The 24,502-nt window shown below is 36.4% G+C and overlaps 1 protein-coding gene and 1 pseudogene across 2 annotated transcripts in view; both read right to left on the bottom strand.

The window, feature by feature from the left end:
• The window catches only part of WASL (Wiskott-Aldrich syndrome like), a 73,944-nt gene that overhangs the window by 23,829 nt on the left and 25,613 nt on the right, over positions 1 to 24,502 (bottom strand). For both annotated transcript variants that reach the window (XM_003789776.3, XM_023513230.1), the window contains exons 2-5: positions 12,988 to 13,122; positions 10,059 to 10,145; positions 9,608 to 9,704; positions 5,905 to 5,928 (exon numbers count right to left, since the gene is read on the bottom strand). In XM_003789776.3, the coding sequence (XP_003789824.1) occupies positions 5,905 to 5,928; positions 9,608 to 9,704; positions 10,059 to 10,145; positions 12,988 to 13,122 (343 nt within the window). The remainder of the gene's footprint in view (positions 1 to 5,904; positions 5,929 to 9,607; positions 9,705 to 10,058; positions 10,146 to 12,987; positions 13,123 to 24,502) is intronic.
• Positions 11,429 to 12,281, bottom strand: LOC111725322 (annotated as a pseudogene).

Genomic DNA, 24,502 nt, shown 5'->3' with positions numbered 1-24,502 from the left:
AAAAAAAAAAAAAGAATTTAATTTTCAAATTTGTTCAGATATCGAATTTGTTTAGCATTTACTATAATTTCACAAAATAAAGAACTTTCTGAGACTATATAGAATTCAAGGGTTACAGAGTTGAACTGGGCCACATTCATACCTTCACAGACTGCTCGAGAGACTTGTTCTTACTATATTTCTTACTTCCTTTTCTGCTGTCTCTTTTCTTACAGCTTAGTAATCAGTACCAGCACCACCATCCACAGTAAGACGCTATAAATTACTGTTTACTCCCTTATCTTTATAACTAATAAAATTGAAGCATTAATTTAAGACAGATTTAGAAGTATCTATTTATACCACCTTTCCCAAACTAGGTGTTCAAATAGCAACTATAAGAGAATAACCAGACAGGTTCACCAGCAAAAAACAAAACTTAAATGACAAAAAAAGAGATGAATTAAGCTTAATGGTTTAAATTATCCAAGCTACTAAATTCTTTTCTGAATTTCATTATTATTTAATTAAGTCTACATGGGAAAATCCAGATTAGAGAGATGTATAAAGTCACAATCAACAGCCAGAGACAAAGGTGACTCTGGTATCTTGGTTCCTACCCCATTACCCTTTCTATTAACTATTCTGCCTTTACACAAAATTCAAAGTACAAAGTGATTGATAATGCTAACTTTACAAATGTCATAATACATCATTTATCAATTTATCAGTTCTCTTAGTTCTAGTCCAACAATTATTTATTCAATAAATATTTACTACCAACTTTCAGAATTTAGAAAAAAAGATTTTCTGCACATTTGAGAGATGAGTTTTTTTGGTTCTGTTGACAATAGTTATTGACTTTAAAGACTGAAGATGTTAGGAAATAAGTTTAAAATGGTATTATAAAGCCTAATTATTTTAAAATGACACACTAAAAAAAGTGATAACCTGTTTAAGGCAAAGAATCATTTTTAAGGTATGAAGTTTATAAAAGACATATACAGATATGTATACAGATACAGATATGTATACAATACATATACAGATATGTATTCTTGAGCTATTTCTAATAAAGTTTACTTATTCCATTTATACAATTACACATACCTAGGAATACTCATTAAATACATAATTGAGGGTGAAATTTTCCTTCTTTTTAAAAAAATAAATTATACATTATCTTTTACTGATTAAGGACAATTGCCACAGGAAAAGGTCTTTAAATATTCTTATGAATGGACATACCTAATTTTAAATCTAAAAGAACAAACTCAAGTTTCCCATTAAATAAAAAGCAGAGAACTCTCACCAAGATAAAATAGTTGAGAAACAGGTGGCCCAGATGTCAAGCAGGCATGAAGCTGAGAACAAATCATTGGAAAGCATATAAGCTCAAGGGTGAGACTGACTAATAAAGAAATCAGCAGTTAGTGAGGAAGATATTGAATTGTATTTTAGGAAGATATGTAAATTCTACATAAAGTGTCCCTTTAATAACTGTAATTTGAAAAGATCTGGCAGAGTGACAATCACATAAAGATCTGAGACAATGCACCTATATGTGGACACGGCAACACATGGTTAAGGTGGCCACTGCCACCTAGTGGTAGTACACCAGATACAGTAATGTGGCCTCCAATACAGTGGTCTCCACATAGTGAGGAAAGGAGAGTAAGATAACAGCAAGGCAGGAAAAAAACATTGGAACTCATATTCTTTATTGTGGATGTTAATATATTAATGCCAAATTGTATTTATAAATAAACAAGTATATAAGTATTGGCAATATGTGCTATATAATTTTGCCCTTTAATGGTACTATTTAAAAAAAACTCTCGGGCAGCACCTGTGGCTCAATGCACCAGCCCCATATACCAAGGTTGGCAGGTTCAAACCCGGCCTGGCCAAACTCCAACAGAAAAATAGCTAAGTGTGTGGCGGGTGCCTGTATTCCCAGCTATTCGGGAGGCTGAGGCAAGAGAATCGCCTAAGCCCATGAGTTGGAGGTTGCTGTGAGCTGTGATGCAACCACACTCTACCAAGGGCAATAAAGTGAGACTCTGTCTCTACAAAAAAATAAATAAATAAATAAATAAATAAATAAAAAAAAACTCTCCATGTGTTTAATAAAAAATGTCTGGGACTACTGTAACAGAAGATTAAAACTATATAACTCAATTTTTTTTTTTTTGCAGTTTTTTGGCCAGGGCTGGGTTTGAACCCACCACCTCTGGCATATGGGACCAGCGCCTGACTCGCTTGAGCCATAAGTGCTGCCCTATAACTAAATATTTTTTAGAAAACAATAGAAATATCAGAGAAATAAAATTATGTTTAATTGTAAATGATTCTCTTAGTGGTAGTAATAAAATTGTGAGATGCCAATGTCACATAAAGAATTTTCAAATTTTACCCATTCACTGAAATTAGATGTCTATTCAGAAATATATTTTATGTACATTGAAAAAATAAAATGTTTTTAGAAAATAAAAGTACAGTCAGTCTCTATATCCACGGGTTCTACATCTATGTATTCATATGTATTCACCCATCTATAGATCAATAATGTTAAAAAAAAAAAAGACAGTTGCAACAATACAGTGCAAAAACTGTTCACACAGCATTTAGACTGTGTTAGGTATTATAAGTAATGCAGAGATGATTTACAGAAAGAGGGACATAGGTTATATGCAAATACTATGCCATTTTATACCATGAACGGGAGAATCATGAATTCTGATCTCCATGGGAATCCTGAAAACAATCCTCCACAGATGCCAAGGGACAACTGTATTTCCACCCTTAGCTCTAATTACATGATATCTACAACATCTATACTTTAAAATCTTGGATTACTTCCCCCTACATTCTTAGATGGTAGCACTAAAATCCCTCCCATTGATCTTCAGTACTGTATACGCTCACCAAATTCAAAATAATTTAAGAAATTCAAAATGAGGTTAAAATACTGGGCACATAACAAGGACAAATTCTAAGGCTACAGAAGTTCACAGAAGAATGACCCGTGACTCAGCTGTTTCTACTTTTTTCACCTCTGCCACTTCTCAGCTACATATCTTGAGATACATTACTTACTCTCTAGATCTCAGTTTATCCTTCAAAATCATTTTGACACAGCACAGTGGTTAAGGCAAGTTAGAACACTTGAGCTCTAGCATTAGAACATTTGAAGTTGAATCCTGCTTCACCACTTACTAGTTATGTGACCTTGAGCAAGGTTACCTATCTATGCCTCAGTTTACTCATTTATACAAGGCAGATAATCAGAGCTCCTTCAGAAGGTAGGCAAACAGTACCTAGCAGGTAGCAAAGGATCATTAGATAGTAGCTGCATTATTATTGTTATCATCTTCATCAGGACAACTATTAGTAAGTGCTGTAAGCACTTTGACTAACTCATTATCTCACAGAGGCTCTATAAAGTTAAATATTTCCATTTAAAAGAGAAAGTCAAAGTACACAATATTTGGCACATGGTAAACACTACTGAAGGTAGTTAGCCAATAAAAAAAATTAGAAATAAGGTAAATAACCCAAAATTTAATCCAGTACCTAACATTTGGTCCATGTTTTATATCAGGAAAACAAATTTTAGAACAAAATCAGAAGCAACGTATCTGTTCAATATATTAACTGCTAAGTGAGTTGTATTTAACTTACCCTAGTTTTGAGCCTGGGGCCTCCTAAAGCATATAATCTCACACATCTCTTGACCTAATAAAACACCATGACTCATGCTGGGCGGGGTGGCTCATACCTGCAATCCTAGTACTCTGGTAGGGCAAGGCAGGTGGAATGCTTGAGCTCAGGAGTTTGAGATCAGCCTGAGCAAGAGCATGTCTGTAAAAAAAATAACCAGGTGTTGTGGCAGGCACCTGAAATCAGCTACTTAAGAGGCTGGGACAAGAGGATCACTCCAGCCCAAGAGTTTAAGGTTGCTGTGAGCTATAATGCCATGGCAACAAGGCAACAATGTGAGCCTTTGTCTCCAAAAATGAACAAACAAAAATAAAGGCAAACAAACAAAATAGGAAAGTCCTAAGAGAAAATTATTTTTTCCAGTATGGCAGTCAATGTGTTAAAAGAAATAAACAAGAGCAGTCACCAATAGTTCTCATAGATTAAGGACTTTGGGCGGGACACAGTGGCTCATACTATACTACTGGGAGGCCTAACACAGCCCTACATGAACCCCCTTCTCTCCTCCAAAGACAAAGGAGACAAAGGATCTAGTTAGCCCCACTCCCAAAGTTCACACCAAAGGACCCTATTTAACTTACCCTAGTATTTACCCTGTATTTAACTTACCCTAGTGTTTAACACCCTAACGTTTCAGGCAAGCTATGAAATTAGCCTACCCTCCTACAGCCTGGTATAAAAGGGTCTCTAACTCCCCCCAGGCACTGACACCACCTTTGTTCTGCCCAGGCAGGTCACCCTCCCCTTTCAATCATCTCTGGGCACCACTTTCCATATACAGACAGTCCCAGGGTTATGAATGAGATAGGTTGTACAGGTTTCCTCTTACGTTTGAATTTGTATATCAACTGGAACAGGTACATTTACCTATTATCTGTAATAGCCTCTGTTACTAAGCGTGAGTTGTAAAATAGGTACTGTAGGTTTGTTCTTAAGTTGAACTAGTATGTAAGTTGGAACAGGTACATTTACCTATAACCTGTAATAACCTCCATTCGTAAGTGTAATTTGTATGTCAGTTGGATGTTTGTGACTGTGGACTTACTGTAATAGTCTCTGTTGGTAAGTGTGAGTTGTACGTAAGTCAAATGTTTGTAACTTGGGAACTGCTTGTAATCCTAGCACTCTGAGAGGTGGAGGCAGGAGAATCACTTGAGGTTAAGGAGTTCCAAGACCAGCCACAGCAAAAGTGAGACCTACGTCTCTACCAAAAATAGAAAAAACTAGCTAGAGATGGTGGCACATACCTGTAGTTCCAACTATTCCAAGGGCTGAAGCAGGAGGGTCGCTTGAGCCTAGGCATTTGAGGTTGCAGTGAGCTAGATGATACCACTGCATTCTAATCAGGTGACAGAGTGAGACTCTATCACCAAAAAGTAAATAAATAAATAACAACTTAGTATTATATAGTAATATTTTCCTTGCATAATCATTCTAAGTTATAATAAGAGGATGTGAGATGTTTTTAAAGAGAAACAGCTTTATTCCTCATTTTAATGAAGCAATAATTCTTCACCTTCTAGTCAGGGACCCCTTTAAAAGTGATAAAAGCCATGTATCCTTTTTCCAGAGAAAAGAACAGATACTTACAAAATTTAGCACATAACTCCAAGGAAGGTTTATGGAATTCAGGATGAAAACTATCTGAGACCTTATCTTTTACTTCTTGGTATTCTGATTTTATTCTCTGGTGTTCAATATTAAAAAAATAAGTTCATAATATGTCAAGTGTTCATTATCAAATTAAAGAGCAGCACTATATAGAGTTACAATTAGTTCTAAACACTATCATAGTAAATGAAATGAAAATGTGACATAATTATTTTAAAGTAAGAAAAAAGAACAAATCTTAAAGTAGGAAATCAACAAATATGTTAGACAAAATTTACTACCTTTAGGGAAGATTTAAGAATAGACTGTATAGTTTCTAAACTTAATCAATTGTGAATACAGAATTAAGATGTAAGAATTAGTGATCTTCACCCTATATATTTTTCCTTTATGCTAGAAGAAAAAAAAACAAAAACAAAAAACAAAGAACAGTATGTTTCCCAAGTCTCACCTGTCATTCATTAATTTAAAAAAAGAACACAATATTTGTTCACAGATACTAAATATTAGGATTAATGTATGGTACATGTTTCTATAATGATCAAACCATAATATAAAATCTTTTTGATCAATAATTATCAAAGCGCTTACCATTTGGGGGATCTCGTCTTTTTTCTGTTAGAAAATAAATCAGAAAACATTGTTAGTCATATATAATACAACTTTAACATAAAAAACAGAATTCACTTAAACCCTCACTCCTAAATTGAAGTACAGTTAATTAAGGACAACTGACATCTGAAAGAAATGTCACTTAAGCAGAGATCTAAATGAGAAAGGAGACGATCTATTCAATGACTCTAAGAAGGGCACAGCATAAAAGAACATTATGAAGACTGGACTGGAGTGGGCAAAACTAAAGAACAGTATGTTCTGTTCAAACCAGAATGGAAACCAGTCAGAGAGAAACGTCAGGGCCTGGATCATGTAGGATCTCACAGTTTATAGCTAAGGACTATAGATTGTATTCTATACATGAAGGGAAGCTCTTATAGGGTTTTGAATAGGGCAAATGGCCTGATACAATCTACACATTTAAAAGTTTACTCTGGCTATTACATAAAAAAGAGATAATAGAAGGAAAAGAGTGGCAGCTGGGAGACTCCTCAGGGAGCTAGGGTGGTAGTCCAGATGACAGATCCTAGCGGCCTGGATTAGGACGGCAGCAGCAGAGGTGGTAAGACATAATCAGATCCAGACATGTTTTTGAAGGCAGAGCCACAGGAATCACTGACAGGATTCATAAGCTTCATGGTGAGCCTGAGTGATGAGGTAGAGCAAAGACTTTTTACTAAGATAGGAAAGACTAGAAGAGGAATGGGAACAGATTTGAGTGGTGCTGAGGTTGGGTATATATATGGGAGGAGCCAGGGTTCTGGTTAGACATGTTATGTCTGAAGTCTATTCTGCCACCCAGCTTGAGTAGACAGGGCCTGAAAGGCAGAGGAAAGGTCAGTGTTGAAGATGAAACTTCGGGCGTCATTAGCATATGGACAGCTTTCAAAGCTATGGGACTGGATGAAAGAAAGCACAAAGGGAATGAGACCACCCAGAGAACTCTGGGCACTGAGACAGACCAGAAAAAGCTACAGCCAAGATAGGCAGGAGGAAAAACAGAGTATCTATCAATTCATTGCATTCATATTCTTACGTACCAGGGATGCTCAGAAGAAGATGGCATTTTGGCTTTAAGAAAGTTCAAAAGTGGTTGAAGAATTTTAAATGTAATTTCCACAGATTTTCTAATACAAAACTTTCTAAAATTATAAATACTGTAATTAATGCAATTTTAGTTTATAAATAATCAAATCCCAAAATCAATCAGAGTTAATTGCTGGCCAATCCTAGCATGGAATATAGAAATGTCCTGTGTAAATGTCAACACCAGTTTCCAGGATGTCCTCTCTATACCCAGAGAGGAAACACTTTTTAAATTGGTAGATGACACAAAAAATCGAAAGATAACAAGATAAATATAAACGTTCAGAGTATAGTATAAATTCTAAGAAGCAATTACTTAGATATATGACACATCCTGCCTTGACCACGAAAACAGGTGGAGGATTTGATTGAACAAATCAGAACGGGAGCGAATGGGGGGAAGCAAGCACTAGAAATATCAGCAGAACAGCGTGCAATCAAACTGAGAGATGTCTCAGTACCACAGTGCTGTAAGACTACACGTGGAGTGCTCTGTTCAAATCTCAATGCCATATTGTGAAGAACACGGAAAAGCTGCAGGGCAGTGGTTCTCAACCTTCCTAAAGCCGCCATCTACTTTCATTGTTACAAAGGGGTCGTGACCCACAGGTTGAGAACTGCTGCCAGAGGGGATTCAGAGCACAGTATTTAGGATACGACTATAAATTACAGTATAGGAGTATTTCATGAAACCGGGATGGGTTAGATTACAATAAAGAGAAGGAATAAGAACACCATAGATGACTCTCGATACTAATGGCCACTGTGAGGAAAAAATAAATAGTCTGCTTCTTTGTTGCTCCACAGGCTGGACCATGGGGTTTGACTCAGCGTAAATGGCCGTCCAACAGCAACTCAGCTGCCTCCCTAAGGCTGTCATCTTTCTGTCTCCAAAATACTTTGCCTAAAAGTTTAAGAACTACATAAAACAAAATGCCTGTGCCAGCTGAAAGGCAACTTTAACTTGCCAATTTCAAAATCAGTTATTTTATATGTTAAGAAGTATTTTTTATTCTTTTTTTTTACATTAAAAATGTCAGTTTTGATTGAAAGGAGCCAGACAGTCCCTAGTTTATGACTACAGCATTATCACCGAAACAAGTGATGCATTACTCATTCTCAAGACTGTGGTTTCAATACCACAGCATTGAATCCTTTCCTAGCAGGCAATTAAGCGACAAATGCCCTTGGCTTCCAAAAGTAATAGGAAATAATAGGCCCCTAAAAGTCACCCTTTCACTCACAATAAGAAGAATATGGCACTAACACAGCAACAGGGAAACAACAATTTGGTTGCTGCTGATTTTTTTTTTTTTTTAGACAGACTCTCACTAGAGTGCCATGGTGTCACAGCCCACAGCAACCTCAAACTCTTGGGCTCAAGCAAGCCTCTTATCTCAGCCTCCCGAGTAGCCAGGACTACAGGTGCCCACCACACACCTGGATAGTTTTTCAATTTTTAGTAGAGACAGGGTTTCACCTTTGCTCAGGTTAGTCTCGAACTCCTGAGTTTAGACAATCCTGCCTCAGCCTCCCAGATTGCTGGATTAAAGGCATGAGCCCCTTATTTTCAATTTTGCCTCATTACCCTCTTGGGAACTTAGTAAAGTAAAAATGAAGGCGGGTACAAGAGGAATGTAAGTTTTTACGTTGTTGTTTTCCATTTCCAGTGTCTGCCTTTTTCTTGTTTTAGTTCCTCTGGATGGTAAGCAGATCCTTGAGTATAATGACCTTCAAACTGGGGTAACCCACATACCCCTGGAAGTAGAGAAAAGACTTTTCAAGGAGTCCATGGGCATAACTAGTTTTAAGGGGATCTATTTGTCAATCTTAACTTCCATATATTCTCTCCTAAAACTAATCTGCTTAAGATGAATTTTAGAGAGATTAACCTTTCCTAATCATCCTCTACTTTACAAGAGAAAGGCTTGCTACACAACAGTCCTATACCAATTAGTTTGAAGATCTACACTATCCTGTATCATTCTCCACGTGTTATATATGTGTTACAGTTGTCTCATGCACTAAATTCTTTACAGTCTTACAACACATAGCGTTAGGGACAGAAAAGACAGGCAAAATGTTCACAATCTTGCTTGCATCTCTAATATTTGCTTCTAAATTTGCCCAAAGTCTTTGTTTAAAAAGTACACGGTACTTTAAAATCTTTAAGTTACAAATGATGATGTCAAAAATGTAATTTAAGAGTCAGTATACACAGAATTTTAATCAACAAAAAGGTTATTGGGATGGGTCCTTCAGTAATTTTCAAAAATGAGTTCTCAAAAATATCATTTATTTTAAGGTAGGGGGCATCAATTTTTTTTTTTTTTTTTTTTGGCACGGGACCAGATAGTAAACATAAACCACATAGCAAATATTTCGGGCTTTAAGAGCCACACAGTCTTTATTGTAACTATTCAACTGTGTTGTGGCAAAAGGCAGCCACAAGGAATATAAACAAATGAATATAGCTGGGTTTCAATAAAACTTTAATTATAAAAACAGGGTAGTAGACCACATTTTCCCTTGAAAGTAGTTTTTTGTCCCATTTTAAGGAATTAATTTGAAAAAGAAAAAAAAATAAGGTTACCAGATTTCCTTTGTCGCCGGCCCAACAAGTCCGTAACTGCTTTTCGGAATTTTTTTGCTTCTTCTTCATTGGCAAAATTAAGAGCAACCTGACAAGTCTGAAGTATTTTCATCAAAAAGGAGAAATGATAAAATGCATGAGTTAGCTCTATATAACAAAATGATGATGACCAAGAGAAGTATGTTTCTAAAGAAACAACTGTTGACTTTATTAGCAGGAAAGACATTTTATGATCTGAGTAACTTAAGGAGGCCAGAAGCGTGGAGAAGGTAAAGTAGACGATATGGCTGCGTATCACAGGCAACACTCAAATAAGCAACTGAATCCTCCATTTCAGCAAAACAATAAAATAGTGCACTGCACTTAATCTTTTGATAGGGCTCTATAAATAATTTGATTACAAAAGGCAATGAAAAATTTAAACTTGGCAATAAAGAAAGATACGACTTACATCTCCAGCAAAGGTATGAAAATATCCTCTAGGACTATTATATACAAAGTTATTGTATAGCTCTTGTTCCCACAATAGTTTCCCATCCTAGAAAAAAGTGAAAGTTAGAGTAAGAACTACCAAAGAAAAAGAAATCTCTAAGAATGAAGCAAAGCAGATGGAGCGTATTGATAAATTATTTATACTAACAATAACTTTTATAAACACATATATTACACATGTATAATTAGTGCCAGATAATTTAATCAGTAGTTTCTTAAAAACCAAACAGTAAACACTGGATTACACTTCTTTCATAAACCTACATATCGAGCAAGTTAATTCAATATGCTGAGATATAATCTCAATAGCCAACCATTTCCAAATACAGTTACTTGGTCAAATACATACCCAGAATAATTATTAGATCATCAATGTTACATAGATATTTTTGCATATGCACTAATTACCAATGCATAGTTCATTAGCAATATTGATATCATGTACCACCAAATACTACGGGAATACATCATAATTTTTCTCCCAATTTTACAGATGGGGGACAAATGTATCTTTTCCATACTGTTCATTAACAATCTTCAAATTCTTAACTTTTGAGTTAAGAATTGATGACTAAAATGCATCAATTTCCAACTAGGGGTAAGAGAGCCATGGATAATTGCCATATCTATCACCAAAATGTAAAAAATGTATTTAACTTTAATACCAAAGGTGACTAATTTTGAGGGTTCAACAATGGTTATCTACAACTGGAAATAAATGGTTAGAAAATATAATCATTGCCCTATTCAGAAATGCAAGGTTCCATCTAGATCACAATTTTAAAATAGGTGAAATAGGTTGTACACACATTATGACCTCTGTGATGGAATTCATTTCTCAGTCTTGGAGAAGATATATTATATATACATGTCCCATTTCTAAATAGTGCTTCTGAATGGTGATGAGAAATATATCAAAGCACTCAGTAAAGCATGGATGTGTTCCCATCCTACAAAATCACTACCACGGTAAGCTACTGTTACTAAAAAGCACACCATATCTCTCAGCTGTCTGGGGATACAGGGAAGTAGATATTAAGAAGCACTAACAGGCCAGACACCGTGGCTTCATGCCTATAAACTCTGCATTTTGGGAAGTTGAGGCAGTAGGATCACTTGAGGCCAGGCATTTGAGACCAGCCTGGGCAACATAGCAAGATTCCATCTCTACCTACCCTCCCAAATTAGCCCAGCTTGGTGGTGCGCATCTACAGTCTCAGGTACTCAGGAGGCTAAGGTAGAAGGATCCCTTGAGCCCAAAAGTTCCAAGCTCCAGTGACCCATATCCCACCACTGCACTCTACCTTAGGCTACAGAGCAAGACCATGTCTCGTAAAAAATGACAAAAACAAAAACAAAGAAACCCAGCAGCACTAGTTTACAAAGTACAGTAATTTTTTTTTTTTTTTTAACAAAAGTTCATTCTTAAAGACAACACTTCATTTTAAGTATAGGTGGCACAAGATGTGACGGCCGGGAATACAAATGTTTGAATTGGAATCAAGGCTCACCATCATCTCAGGCACAAGGAACAGCTTACTTTTTGCCAGATTTCTTAATTCTACCCATGGCCAGGGGGCCACGCCCCCTCCCCGGCTTTGCTTTTAGCTCCTCAAGCTTCTTCTGCTCCTCCTTTTGTTTGTCTGAATGCCTTACCTTCCTTATCCATCTCCAGGCCTGCTTCTTGTGCTGTTTCAGGGGCTTTTTCTTGCCACCTTCATGGCCAAACATGACGCTGCTGCCCCTTCCCCAGCCAAAACACAGTTTTAGATTTCATTTAATCTGGATGACATACTTTGTAACAGACACAGACAGTCATCCCTTTTTAGAAATAAAGAAGCTGAGGCCAGAGATGTGAAAATGTCTGACTATGCTCTGTCTATCTGATCATATTAGTGCCTAGGAACTCAAAGGCAGGTTAGATTTTGCAATTAAAAACCCATTACACTCATTGCTACATATAAATATTAACCATGAAAGCTTATCTACAAAAAAACTTTAAGAGGAAAAATAAAGATTTCACCCTAGCAAAATGATAATTATTTTTACAACCCTAAGAGATGGCTTTCTGACAAAGGGCATCTAATCTCGGACAATGTGATTCATGACTGGAGTAAAGAATAAAAACCTGTAAAAATCTGAATATACTTTGGAGGGATTACTTCTGAGGTTTACCTTATAGGGGTACAGGTGAATCTTTCTAAGAGTAGAATGTGAACGTTTTAAAGCAATAACTGAGAAAATGACATGAAGGCTGTGTTGACCAGTTTGATGGAAGTATTTCAGATTGCATGTGAAAACCCCACACTGTACCCTAGAAGTGCATTAATGTACATAGTTACCATTCAACAAAAAAAAAGAAAAAAATAAATAAATAAAAGATAAAAAAAAAATCTGAATATACCTATTATGAGAAAAATCATTAGAAAAAAATGGGTACCGAATACATTTTTATAAATAGTGTACACTGCTTTAAACCTGGACTAAATAACAGTATACCCCAAGCTAAAATGTTCTTCTGTTATTCCCTGAAAGGACTAGGTATGCTCTTCTATAATGGATAAGATGAAGCAAAAGAGTATAATTAGAAAAAGAGAGAATGTGGGGAAAGCCCAAGACCTAAAGGCACAATTTTTTTTAATTAGCTTTAATGTGTGGTAGTAGTGGAAAGATACAAAGGAGACGCAATATTCAAGCTGTGGCTTGGCACATGGTTCCATTTGGTCACAATGCCCACACTTCAGCATCTAAAACCAAGCTTCACCCCTCCACTTTAACTTTAATTGAAATATTACATACAGGATAGACAAACAAATCTATAGTAAACTATAATAAAGGCAGAAAACCCAATCACCTACAGTTTAAACTAAAAGCAAAATAAAACTCACCTTAATGTCAAATATTCTTAAAAAATAAGATCTCTGTGGATTGTCCTTAACCAGACAGGCAACGCCACTGCACTTTTTTGACCACATACAGTTTCGATCTGCTGCATATAATTGTACTACTGCTGAAGACATAGTCTGCAAAATATAAAATTTACAGCGATTAGGTTCAAAATACTCAGATGATCCCAAATCCTACTGACATCATGATGGCAACTACCCCAGTTAAGCTGCTCCTGAATTCATGATCCAGAGATACAAAAAGATAATAAACATTATTGCTATCTAAGCTACTACTTTTAAAAATAATTTCTTATGTAATAATAATACATAATCATAATTATGGAAAATATTTATTGATGCTTAAAATGTGTCATTTAATTTTTATTACTATAACTTTATTTTACACTTGAGAGACCTAACACTAAAAAGGGCAACTATTAAAATGTGTCCAGTATCATACAACCAAGTGGCACCGCTAAAATTCCAGCCTCTGCAATTTGCGACTTCAAATCCTATATTCTTATTCCTGTATATAGTTTCTCAATAAAGTGAACATTTAACCAATCAAACAATAGCACTGGTAAGAGTAACATCTATAAAGCAGCTAATTACTTTAATATAAGTCAAATTTGACAGCAAGATTTATGGTTACTAATTATAGTGCTATATACTTTTAACATATTATCATCCTAGAAGGTAGATAATCATCTACCTTTAAAAAAAAATGGTAAAACTGAGGGAGAAAAAAAGTTTTAAGTTATTTGTGCAAGTGTCACACAGTTTGAGAGCTATACTGAGGATATGAAAAATGATTTAAGAAACTATTGACTTGATTCTACCCAGGGTATTACCTAGAGAACCCTTTCAGATGAGTAGGACAGAAGCTAATTCATTACACTCATTGGACACCTTAGGGCATTAGGGTTTTCCACTCCTACATGTAGTTCAAGATTGTATCACGAAACACTGGAAACTTTCATTTTAATATAAATTAAATTTCTATCATATTCTACAATGTAATTATTCAATCTTAGTTTCTATAAAAGTGATTCACACTCTTTATTGATAATAGCACTTACAAATCCTCTGAAAGCAAAATCGTATGTTCTGATCCAGTAATCTAAAGAAATAATTTAGAAGTTAAAATATCTATACTTTAATGAAAATATAAAAAGACTTCATATTTTAAATAGGAAGAGTTTAAGGGACAGTTACTGTTTTTACACTGTCCAGCTCTTAAAGACTATATTACATGTGTGCAAGTTATTCTTATAATTACTCTGAATTAATAAAAAAGACTCTACATGTTGCTATGGTATGTTGTTTTCAGACCTTTCCAGTTTGAAATAATAAGGAAGAAGAGAAATAAAAAACAGATCACATTAACATCTGGAGAGAACACTGTTTTAGGTTTACTCATCTATGCCTGAGGACTACCTCCTTTCTTAGGAAGCGTTAGTACCCTGTGTACAAACCTTTTATGACAAGAATAAAGTCAGAAATGTAAGATTGGTATGCTGCTGGGGATCAAAAGTTCATAAACATTTGCCCAGATAACAGTCTTCTACGTACGTTTTTACCTTTACAGATTAAATTGTTCTTTGAATTTCACATACAGTTATGAGTAGGGCACAAAAGAGTAGAAAAATTTCCACAAGAGTCATTAAAAATTATGAAAATTTAGTAACATGATAAATGCGTATATTGGGAAACTGGGTTTAAAAGTGGAGACTGAAGAACTTGGGAACACCTTTGCCTGCTCAAAACACACCTGTGTTTTTCTGCCAGTGCACAGTCTCAGGAGCACAGCGCCACAGGGGCTTCCTGCCCCAGCACTGAAAACTTTGGAACAATGAATTTTGCATATATTATCCAATGGTATCAATACTGGGATTAAGAATTCAAAAATCAAGTGAGAAAATCTGCTTTCTAATGAGAATTCATGCAAATTAAAGCCTTGCTTAAAATGCTATTGTCAAAATGCAGTACACTCTTTCTCAGAAGAGCAACTGGAAACCAGGGGAGCCAAGATGGAGATCTAACCATCTCTGTTTTACTTGTAACCAGAAAACAAGTAATAGCTTATGAATCAAAAAATTTGTTATTTAAGAAAGTATGAAATTCCATTATGAAAATCACCTTGCCAAGGAACTCAATATTAATGTTTTAATACACTGTGTGGACAGATACGTGAACTTTAAAAAATACAAAAAAAAAAAAAAACAAAAAAAAATAAAAATCCACATTTAAACATTTATACACATTTAAAACAAATCAAACATTGGGGTGGCGCCTGTGGCTCAAAAGGGTAGGGCGTCGGCCTCATATGCCAGAGGTGGTGGGTTCAAACCCAGCCCTGGCCAAAAAAAAAAAAAAAAATCAAACATCTGCTTAAGAAATAAACACTCATCTAACAATGCTATAATTTCCCACACAGACATAGATTAGCATTATAAACCTTATTCTAAAACTGAAAACACAACTATTCATAAGCAGTTTTCCGTAGGTGGATTTTGCTACAATCTAATCTAAGTATATCTATTTCACTTCTTTTTACTTTAAACTGGCAAAATCGGCTCAGCGCCTATAGCTCAACCGGCTAAGGCGCCAGCCACGTACACCTAAGGTGGCGGGTTCGAATCCCCGGCCCGGACCCGCCAAACAACAATGACGGCTGCAACTAAAAAATAGCCAGGCGTTGTGGCGGGCGCCTGTGGTCCCAGCTACTTGGGAGGCGGAGGCAGGAGACTCGTTGAGCCCAGGAGTTGGAGGTTGCTGTGAGCTGCAATGCCACGGGACTCTACCCAGGGGGACAGCTTGAGGCTCTGTCTCAAAAAAAAAAAAAAAAAAAAAAAAAACTGGCAAAATCTAAAAGTGACAATCTGGTGGGGCTTGTGGCTCAAGGAGTAGGGTGCCAGCCCCACATACTAGAGGTGGCAGGTTCAAACCCGGCCCAGGCAAAAATAAATAAATAAATAAATAATAAAAGTGACATTCTACAGCACCTTGTAAAACTTTTTCTGATTAATTCAGAATAATTATAAGAATAGCTTGCACACATTTAATACAGTATAGAAGTGCTAGACAATAAAAACAGTAACTATCCCTTAAACTCTAGACTGACAGGGGCTTAATTAAGTTTCTAAAAACATTCCTTCCATTCTTTTAAAGTAATTACAGCTAATCAACTCCATTACTTCTTCTCCTTCATAATCAAGAAGATATTAATGAAAAACAACCTAAGAACAAGTGCTTAGAAAGGGAAATATATTTCTTATTAGCCCAGTAATGTTAAGGGGCAAAATTTGTTAATTAAAATGAAAAAGTGTACTATATCAACTTTTACAGAATTCTAACATATTTTATGTGCTCTTGACATGTCAACACTAACTGTAATAACACATTCATCCCCAGAATTTTCACTGTCAAGGACAAAAATAAGATAGGTGATGTATTCTAGGAAAATGAATTTCCTCCTACTGTCCTGCAGCCTGGCACTTCTACCTCTCTTAGGTTAACTCCACATTAGCCAAGAATTATTTCTCTGATTCCTTAAGTTGAAATGACTATTTGCTTTTTCTTCAATTTCTAGAGTACCTTCTTGGTGTATCTTGTGTTACTCTGTCTTCCATTGATCTTATTCCAAAATAGAATAATTTCTTTTATTGATTTCTTTCCCATTAAACAAACTACAATTCCCTTAAGCACTTAAAATAGTTTGGCAAGCCTATACTTTCCTCCACCCGTACTTTGTCCTCAAGTAAACAAATATTTGTTAAACTGAAAATCCCATGTTCTGATTTAAATGATACTATGATGACTAATAAGAGAATGACTTTGTAGGATATATGCCATTAAGTATCATAAAGGGGCTGAACTTACTCTCAAGTTACTCAGAAAACAACACACATGTATGCATGCATATATAATACACACACACGGGAGGGGGAGCGAGCACACATGTGACATCCATGGTAAGTGTTATAAACATTTGGCAAATCTGGATAAAGGATATATAAGAATTCTTTGCAATGTATCTGCAACTTTTCTAAAGTATTACATTATTTCAAAATATAAAGTTTTAACAAGCACAAATGATCATAACAATCATTAGGACTCTTAGCCCTCCTCCACAGGCATGGCAATCTTGAGAAGCTGCCTTTCTTCTCAGAGCCATTACTATTTCTATAGATGTCAGACAATTAAGTTCATGAATTCATCCGAGAAAAAGTGCTACAGACCTCATTGCTGAATATCACTACAGTCCCCTTCAGAGTAATCCCCTTAGGAAGCTATGCACTGACACCAGTGCCTGGTCCACCTTTCAAAGCAATTTTTCCTAAGACAAGTTCACAAACTTTATTGTCACATAGGACAACAGTTCTGCTGGCTATTCCAGAAAAAGAATTGCAAAATTGCTTTGAAGGGCAGACCAGGTGCTGGCACTGGTGCTTAGCTTCCGAAGGGGAGACCTTCATAGGTGACTGCAGTGATAACAATGATGAGGGGTTTAGTACTTTTTCAAGGACGAGTTCGCAAACTTACTTGTCAGACCTTGTACATTAGCCACCGCCACACCAACCCAAAACCACAAAGACTGCCACTTCTTCCAACTCCTTCTCTCTTTAACAACACTGTTAAAAGGAGCTCCATCCTGAGTAAGACTTAACCCATGAACAGCCAGCGCTTCTAATATTTAAATACCTTTTACATTTTCAGAATATAGCAAAGACAGAAGATTCCACAAGAGATGGCTAACTTAAAAAAAAAAAAAGCAAAGAGGAATGGAGATGAAGGAGAAGGAGGACAAAAGCAAAAAGTAACAAACAGAATCACTAAGGTGAAGATGAATGGAGCCAAGGAAAAACAGCTGCTGTCCCAAGAACCAGTCTTTTAGATTTTAGTAGCTTTTCAAGGAAACTAGCACGCTAGTCCACCAAATGTTTATAAAGAACTTACAATGCATTAGGTCCTGAGATAAATGGGGAGTGAGGACAGGAATGAAAGTGGGGCCAAATAAAAAAGGAATTAGACAAACAGGGTCCTGGGGAAAAACACAGCTTAATATTAGGGAAGACAGGCATTAAAAACTGTATCAAATGCTATGAAGGAAAAATTCAGTACGCAAGGAAAATGTAAAACCTAACTAGTGTGGGAAAGCTTCCCTAAGTGACATTTTACCTGAAGAAGGAGAAGAGACAAGCCAGGTGAACAAAGGGTTGGGGGAAGTCGGTAGGAAAGAGCATTCTAAGTGGTCACATCAACAAAGACCTGGTTATGGAAAGGGGAGGTTTGGGACCTACACAGGGTTGGGGATATGAGAGAAATGCATGGGATGAAGTTACAGATTTAATATTAAAGTAGTATTAAACATACTTCACCTCTGTGGTTTAAAGAGATAAACACCCACATATATCACGGAAATCTTGACTAGAGAAAGATCTGGTACAGTAGTACATCGTTCCTATAAACGGCCCTTACCCTGAGTTCTTACATATTCTCCACTTCTACTGATTGTGGATTTGCCCCTGTGACTTCTTTTAAACAAAAAGACGTAAGTAAATTAAGTAAAAGTTTAAAAAGTACTTGCACGTTGTGGCCTGCTTTCTTAAAACTGTTGCCTTAAAACCTAGTATCAAAGAGCACCTGGAGAGAAAGGCCCCAGCCCATTCCACCCATCCCTTCTGAGCTCCGCGCCCATTAGACCTGGTTGAGCCTCTCGGCAGCGCCAGCAGACTAACCCCCCAGACCATCTACAGCAGCGGTTCTCAACCTATGGGCCGCAACCCACAGGAACTGTATTAAAGGGCCGTGGCCTTAGGAAGGTTGAGAACCACTGATCTACAGAATCACAAGAAATATCTTGGTATTGTTTCAAGTCACAATGTGGTTGGGTGATTATTGTGCAGCAACAGGTACGTGGGTCATTATGAACGTTTTGAGATACACAAAAATCAAGAAATGTACAATCCATGCTGATGGAAACAAATGAACCCCTGCCAACAACTCTAACAGCTGAACAGACGAGTGACTGAGAAAGGTCACTTAACTCTGCTTCCTGGAAGTTAAATGGACCATAACACAGTGTCTCAAAACTTTTGTAGTGACCTATGTAACACATGTAGGGGATTGTTTTAATACACAAAAAACATATGGCCCACAATAGATGAGTCCAGTTTCTTCCTCCATTCCATTTTTACTGGACATGTATTTAAAATTTGTAAGTTATCAAAATTTTTTAGTTACAAATCAAAAGTTTTAGACCTCACTTTCATTACCAGTACACATTCTTCTTTGAACTACTTGAAAAATTGCTTTGTATAAAAAAGTCATACTGGGGGCAGCACCTGTGGCTCAAAGGGGTAGGGCGCCAGCCCCATATGCCAGAGGTGGCAGGTTCAAACCCAGCCCTGGCCAAAAACTGTAAAAAAAACAAACAAAAAGTCATACTGAAAAGTACACTGGGCAGTGCTAGGCTCATTTACTCACAATCACATATGGTGCCTATGATTTAAATTCATACATCTAGAAAACTATAAATTACTATTATGGCATGGATTGTTAAGATTAGCCACAATCAATTAAAATTATAAATGTTAAAACTACAAATGGCAAGGCTTCTGTCTTTTCCTTAATTTTAAACTTGAAGGACAGTCATACACAAATAATGGTGAGAGGGAAACTAATCTCATACGGACTGTGTCATATTAGCAAATGGCAAGAACACTGCAAGCAGGGCAGCTCCTAGGTGTGGCTTGCTCTTTCCTGCCTCTCCCCTCCCCATGTTTAAGTGGACTTATTTAACAGGAGTTTTTCTTCCCTTTCCTCCTGTCTCCTCCTCCTGTCTTTCAAGGTTGGCTAGATTATACTAAAACCTGAAATTTGGATTTTTCAGGGAATGAAAATAGGAAGATCACCTAGAATTCTTACCTCAGCTTACCAAAGTTTAACATTACTAGCTGAGCCCCCAAGTCTTAATAACAAAGGTGGGGAACATATATGTGTGTTACACATGTAATTTATATACATATATATGTATGCTTGTATATATATATACACACACACACAGAGAAGAGAGAGAGATGGAGATTTTTCTATCACTCCATTACCACTTTCCTGTTACTCTTCCCCTAAGGAACAGATGACAAGGTAAAAAAGCAGGTGAAGTAGCAAGTGAAGTATTGTGTACTGTGGTCACTGGTAAGATTTTTGTATTCCTAAATTATAGACCCAAAGAGGATCTGATAACATTTCATCATGAATTTTACCAAACATTTAATCTTATCCCTTCACATTTTACAAATGAGGTCAGTTTATTTATCAAAGGTTACATATTATACGGCTTTAGATGAATTTCCCAAGCAGCTAATTTTATATTCAATATATAGTATTTAGTAATTCATCCCAGTTCCTAATTTGTCATATTTTTGGTCTATTCCACCTAAATGATCCTCTAAGCACCATATATCCTTAACATAATTTTCTTTCTCTAACGCACTTCTCCCTCAATTTGGTTTGTTTCTTACCTTAGTTTGGGGGAGAACAAGGGCAAGGGGGATTAGCAATGAGGGTGGTAGAAAATAGAGGATTGCAGATGTATGGAAAAAGGAATCTTTATTAAAGAAATACATCCAAACAGATCATAAGTTGTATGTCCTAGAACAAAGGTAGATTTACCATGAAGCCAATTAGGTTGCAGGCTCCTTCGCTTGGAAGATCCTTTTCAAAGGATCTTTGGGGACACAGAAGAGGTAGCAGCAAACCCAGCCTATGAGTGTCTCTAGCTAACTATTCCAGAAGGTGATCACGGCACTTCCATCAAGGATGCACTATCTCTGAATCTGCCCAGCTCCCAGCAATAACCTGTCTTGTCCCGCTTAGACTACATGATGCATCCAGACCTAATTTTTAACCCCAAGGAAAAAGATCTAATAAGTGTTGCCCAGCTCCTGCTGGTATGGTACACTATGATCAAACTTGGAGAAGAAGGCAACAGTCTAGCCAACTGATACCTGAAGTTCTTCCTTGGGCAAGGAAAATATGTGAAGGAAATTACTAGATGAGCAACTTCCTAGTAACTGGTTTTGGTATTCTTTGTCCACTTCACAACTATCAATATATAAATTCGAAACAAATATGTCAGAACAGGAGTCTTTTTCTGTAATGGGCCAAATACATAATATTTTAGGCTTTATGAATCATACAGTCTCTTTGAAAGCAGCCATAGGTAATATGGAAATGATGGAAATGCCTGTGTTGCAATAAAACTTTATTTAGAAACAACAAACAGACTAGATTAGGTGCATGGGCAGCAGTTTCTCAAGCCTTATGCATATTTTATGAAATCTAAAACTGTTATGTAACCAACCAATGAATATGTGGCCAAAATAACATGAAAAAAAGTACCAAAGAGGTATAAATCAGACAGTTAATAACGTACAATTACAAATAAGCTATAATAAGCAATAAGCTATTTTTTCTAAATTTTGTGACATTTGCAGTATTTTTTATTTGTTGTGATCTTTTCTTATATTAAATAAATATTCACAATTATACTTAATTTTAGATTCTTTTTCTTAAGAAAAAGCCTCTCCAAACTGCATAAGCTTCAGAAAAAATCTGAATCAGCCTTGCTTAGGGTGAGAAAATGATGCATTAATCAGAACAACAGATTTTTTATGTGAAACAAATAAAAAAATAAGCAAATATATCCATTTTGTCAAACCATAAATATATATAGTGATCTTGTCAGTCAAGAAAACTAAGGCCAAGCAACTTCAAAAATCCACATAGTAAGACAGGTAGAAAATGACAATGGGTGTGTGTGGCGGACGAAACTCAAGATTCCTTTATGTGACATTCTTAACAGACAATTACCACAGCATTTATGTGTTTACTGTAACAGGGAGTTCACAACTTAAGGGAGAAATTACTGTTTTGCAATAAGAGTATCTTGCTATGTTAGCTCTTTAGCAGCTCGCTTAGAAAATTTTTAATGCTCAATCTGAAGAATACAATACCTTGGTTCATTCATTTGAGTATCTGTTGAGCATTTGCTATGTGGCAAGCACGATGCCAGGAACTGTAGGTACGACAACGTAAAATGAAGGTATATAGTATGTCTTCCAACTACAGTATACTTCTTATTTCTATGCCATGGCAGTATCATTTTTGCTTCCCTAGAGGTGGCCTCCAACAACGTTATGTCTCAGGGCATCTGTTTTAAGGTAAAACTTATTTTGATCATTCCTCATATAACCTGGTTTATGAATCCCTTATCAGTCTGGTTACTCTTGTTAAAACAAAGTAGATATTTTGCATGTGGCTTCATCAGTGCAGAATAATAGCAAAATGATGAGGAAAATAATGTGTTTCATGCAGCCTATTGTTACCTGTCACATGATGTGCTGAAGACACATGAAAGTGGCTCAGAAGTCATTATCCCCTCTCATGTCCTTCTCTATTTCAAAACCCATACTTATAAAAGTGAAACACTCTCTTACATCCTCCTCCCCGGCTAAGTCTGCTCACCTTTCAAACTTCAGCGGTATCACCTATGGGACCCCACCCCCCACGCTCCCACTCTGTCTCAGTCTGGGACAGAAGCCCATCTACTGAGTTCCCACCGTGCTTAAGTACCTTCATTATGTTACTGTACTGTCATCAGTTCACTTAGGTCTCCTCAACAGATCATCAATTCCTTGAAGATAGGGTCCAGGGTTATTTCTATACTTAACCTAGCACAAAAAGAGGCACAAGGCATGCAACTATATAATTGTTAAAATTAAAAACAAAAAAAGTATTAACACTTAACTGTCACAGCCTACTACTTATGAGTACAAGCATCCCAAGCTGCCTAGCAAGATACTGTGTTTAGCTTCAGTTAGCAGTAATCAGAGGGGGAAAGCAGCCCCTCTCATCAGTGAAACTTGCCAAGAAGAGTCTCTTCAAAAAGTCAGTGGACTAGGTCCTTTCAAACTACACAAACAACTGGGTTACATATGTTTTAGTGAATAGTATTTTAATAGTATTTTAAACCTAACACTTATAAATTCAAATTTTCAGACTTTAAAATTATCCAAAATTACTGAGGCAACTAGAATTTTCTAGATCATCAAGCAAAATACCCATTCACTTATTAAATAAATTGCAATTCACCTGTACAAGAGAATACTATACAGCTGCTTTTAAAAACAGCTCTTTAAGTATAGATAAGCCAAGATTTCACTGTTATGTGAAAACAAGGCAAATGCGAAGGCTGAGTATGGTAACATCTGCACACACCAGCAGGAACACAGTAAGTAACACGCATTTGCCTGAGTGTGCACAGAATTGTCTGAGAAGAGACAAAACTACTATCAGAGATTTTGTCAGGCAACAGGTGTAACTACAAAAATGTAGGATCAGATATAAGAGAAATTTATTTTCTTTTCATACTTTTTGACTTTTAAACCATATGACTCTGTTTTAGCTCTTCATAAATAAAATATTGATTTGGAAAATACACACACAAAAGGAAGAAAAAGACCTATTCAAGTTACATTATAATGTAAGTCTGAGGGTAAAAAAAGGTCATCTTTCCAACCTAGAAACTAACTGAGGAAGAACTTTGCACAGCTTTTTAAGCTTTCCTCTAAAATCAAAAGTGAACAGTGCTGTATAATTGAGCAGAAGCAGCCTAACGTAATAAAAACAAACTTTGGCCACTATAGGGAAGACATGTTGATGATAAAGGTCAGTGTCTAGGATTTCTTTTACAAACTTCCCCTTTTGAGTTTTTTGAACTCTTAAACATAATTTATCAAGATAAGACAATTTCAAATTCAATTGGCCTTGTCTTCCATATTTTATTCTACATTCAGCAGCTCTTAACTATCCAAGCATTTAAGGATATTCATGTATGTATGTGTGTAGGTATTACATAAATAAGCACAACTAATTTACTTGACTTACACGTGTACAATTTAGGTGGGGGAAGAACACGCACAAAGAAGGTTAATCTGAGAGCAAACGATTAGAACATGAGGATCTGAAAGCATGGGGTAAAAAGTTAAGGACTTTTGTTACAAGAAAACAGTTTAAATTCACCATATGACCTAACTAAGGACTTTAAGAACAACATTTGAGACTCTCCCATACATTATGCATAAGAATTAGACAAGGAAAAAAAAAAAAGAGGCAAGAAACCTTTCTCAAGTTTTGTTTATAAGACGTACTTCCTAGGCCAGGCCTGGTGGCTTCACACCTATAATTCTAGCACTCTGAGTGGCCAAGGTGGGAAGATGGTTTGAGGTCAGAGGTTTGAGACCAGACCAGCTTGAGCAAGAGCAAGAGCCCATTTCTACTAAAAGTAGAAAAATTAACCAGGTGTTGTGGCAAATGCCTGTAGCCCCAGCTACTAGGGAGGTTGAGGCAGGAGGATCACTTAAGCCCAGGAATTTGAAGTTGCTGTGAGTTAAGCTGATGCCGCAGCACTCTAGCCCCGCCAACAGAGTGAGACAAGGTCTCAGAAAAA

This window comes from Otolemur garnettii, unplaced genomic scaffold (assembly GCF_000181295.1).
Source record: "Otolemur garnettii isolate 467f Iridium unplaced genomic scaffold, OtoGar3 scaffold00037, whole genome shotgun sequence".
In the NCBI taxonomy this organism is placed as follows: domain Eukaryota; kingdom Metazoa; phylum Chordata; class Mammalia; order Primates; family Galagidae; genus Otolemur; species Otolemur garnettii.
The sequence above is the reverse complement of the archived record's forward strand: the minus strand, read 5'-3'. Positions and strand labels throughout refer to the sequence as shown.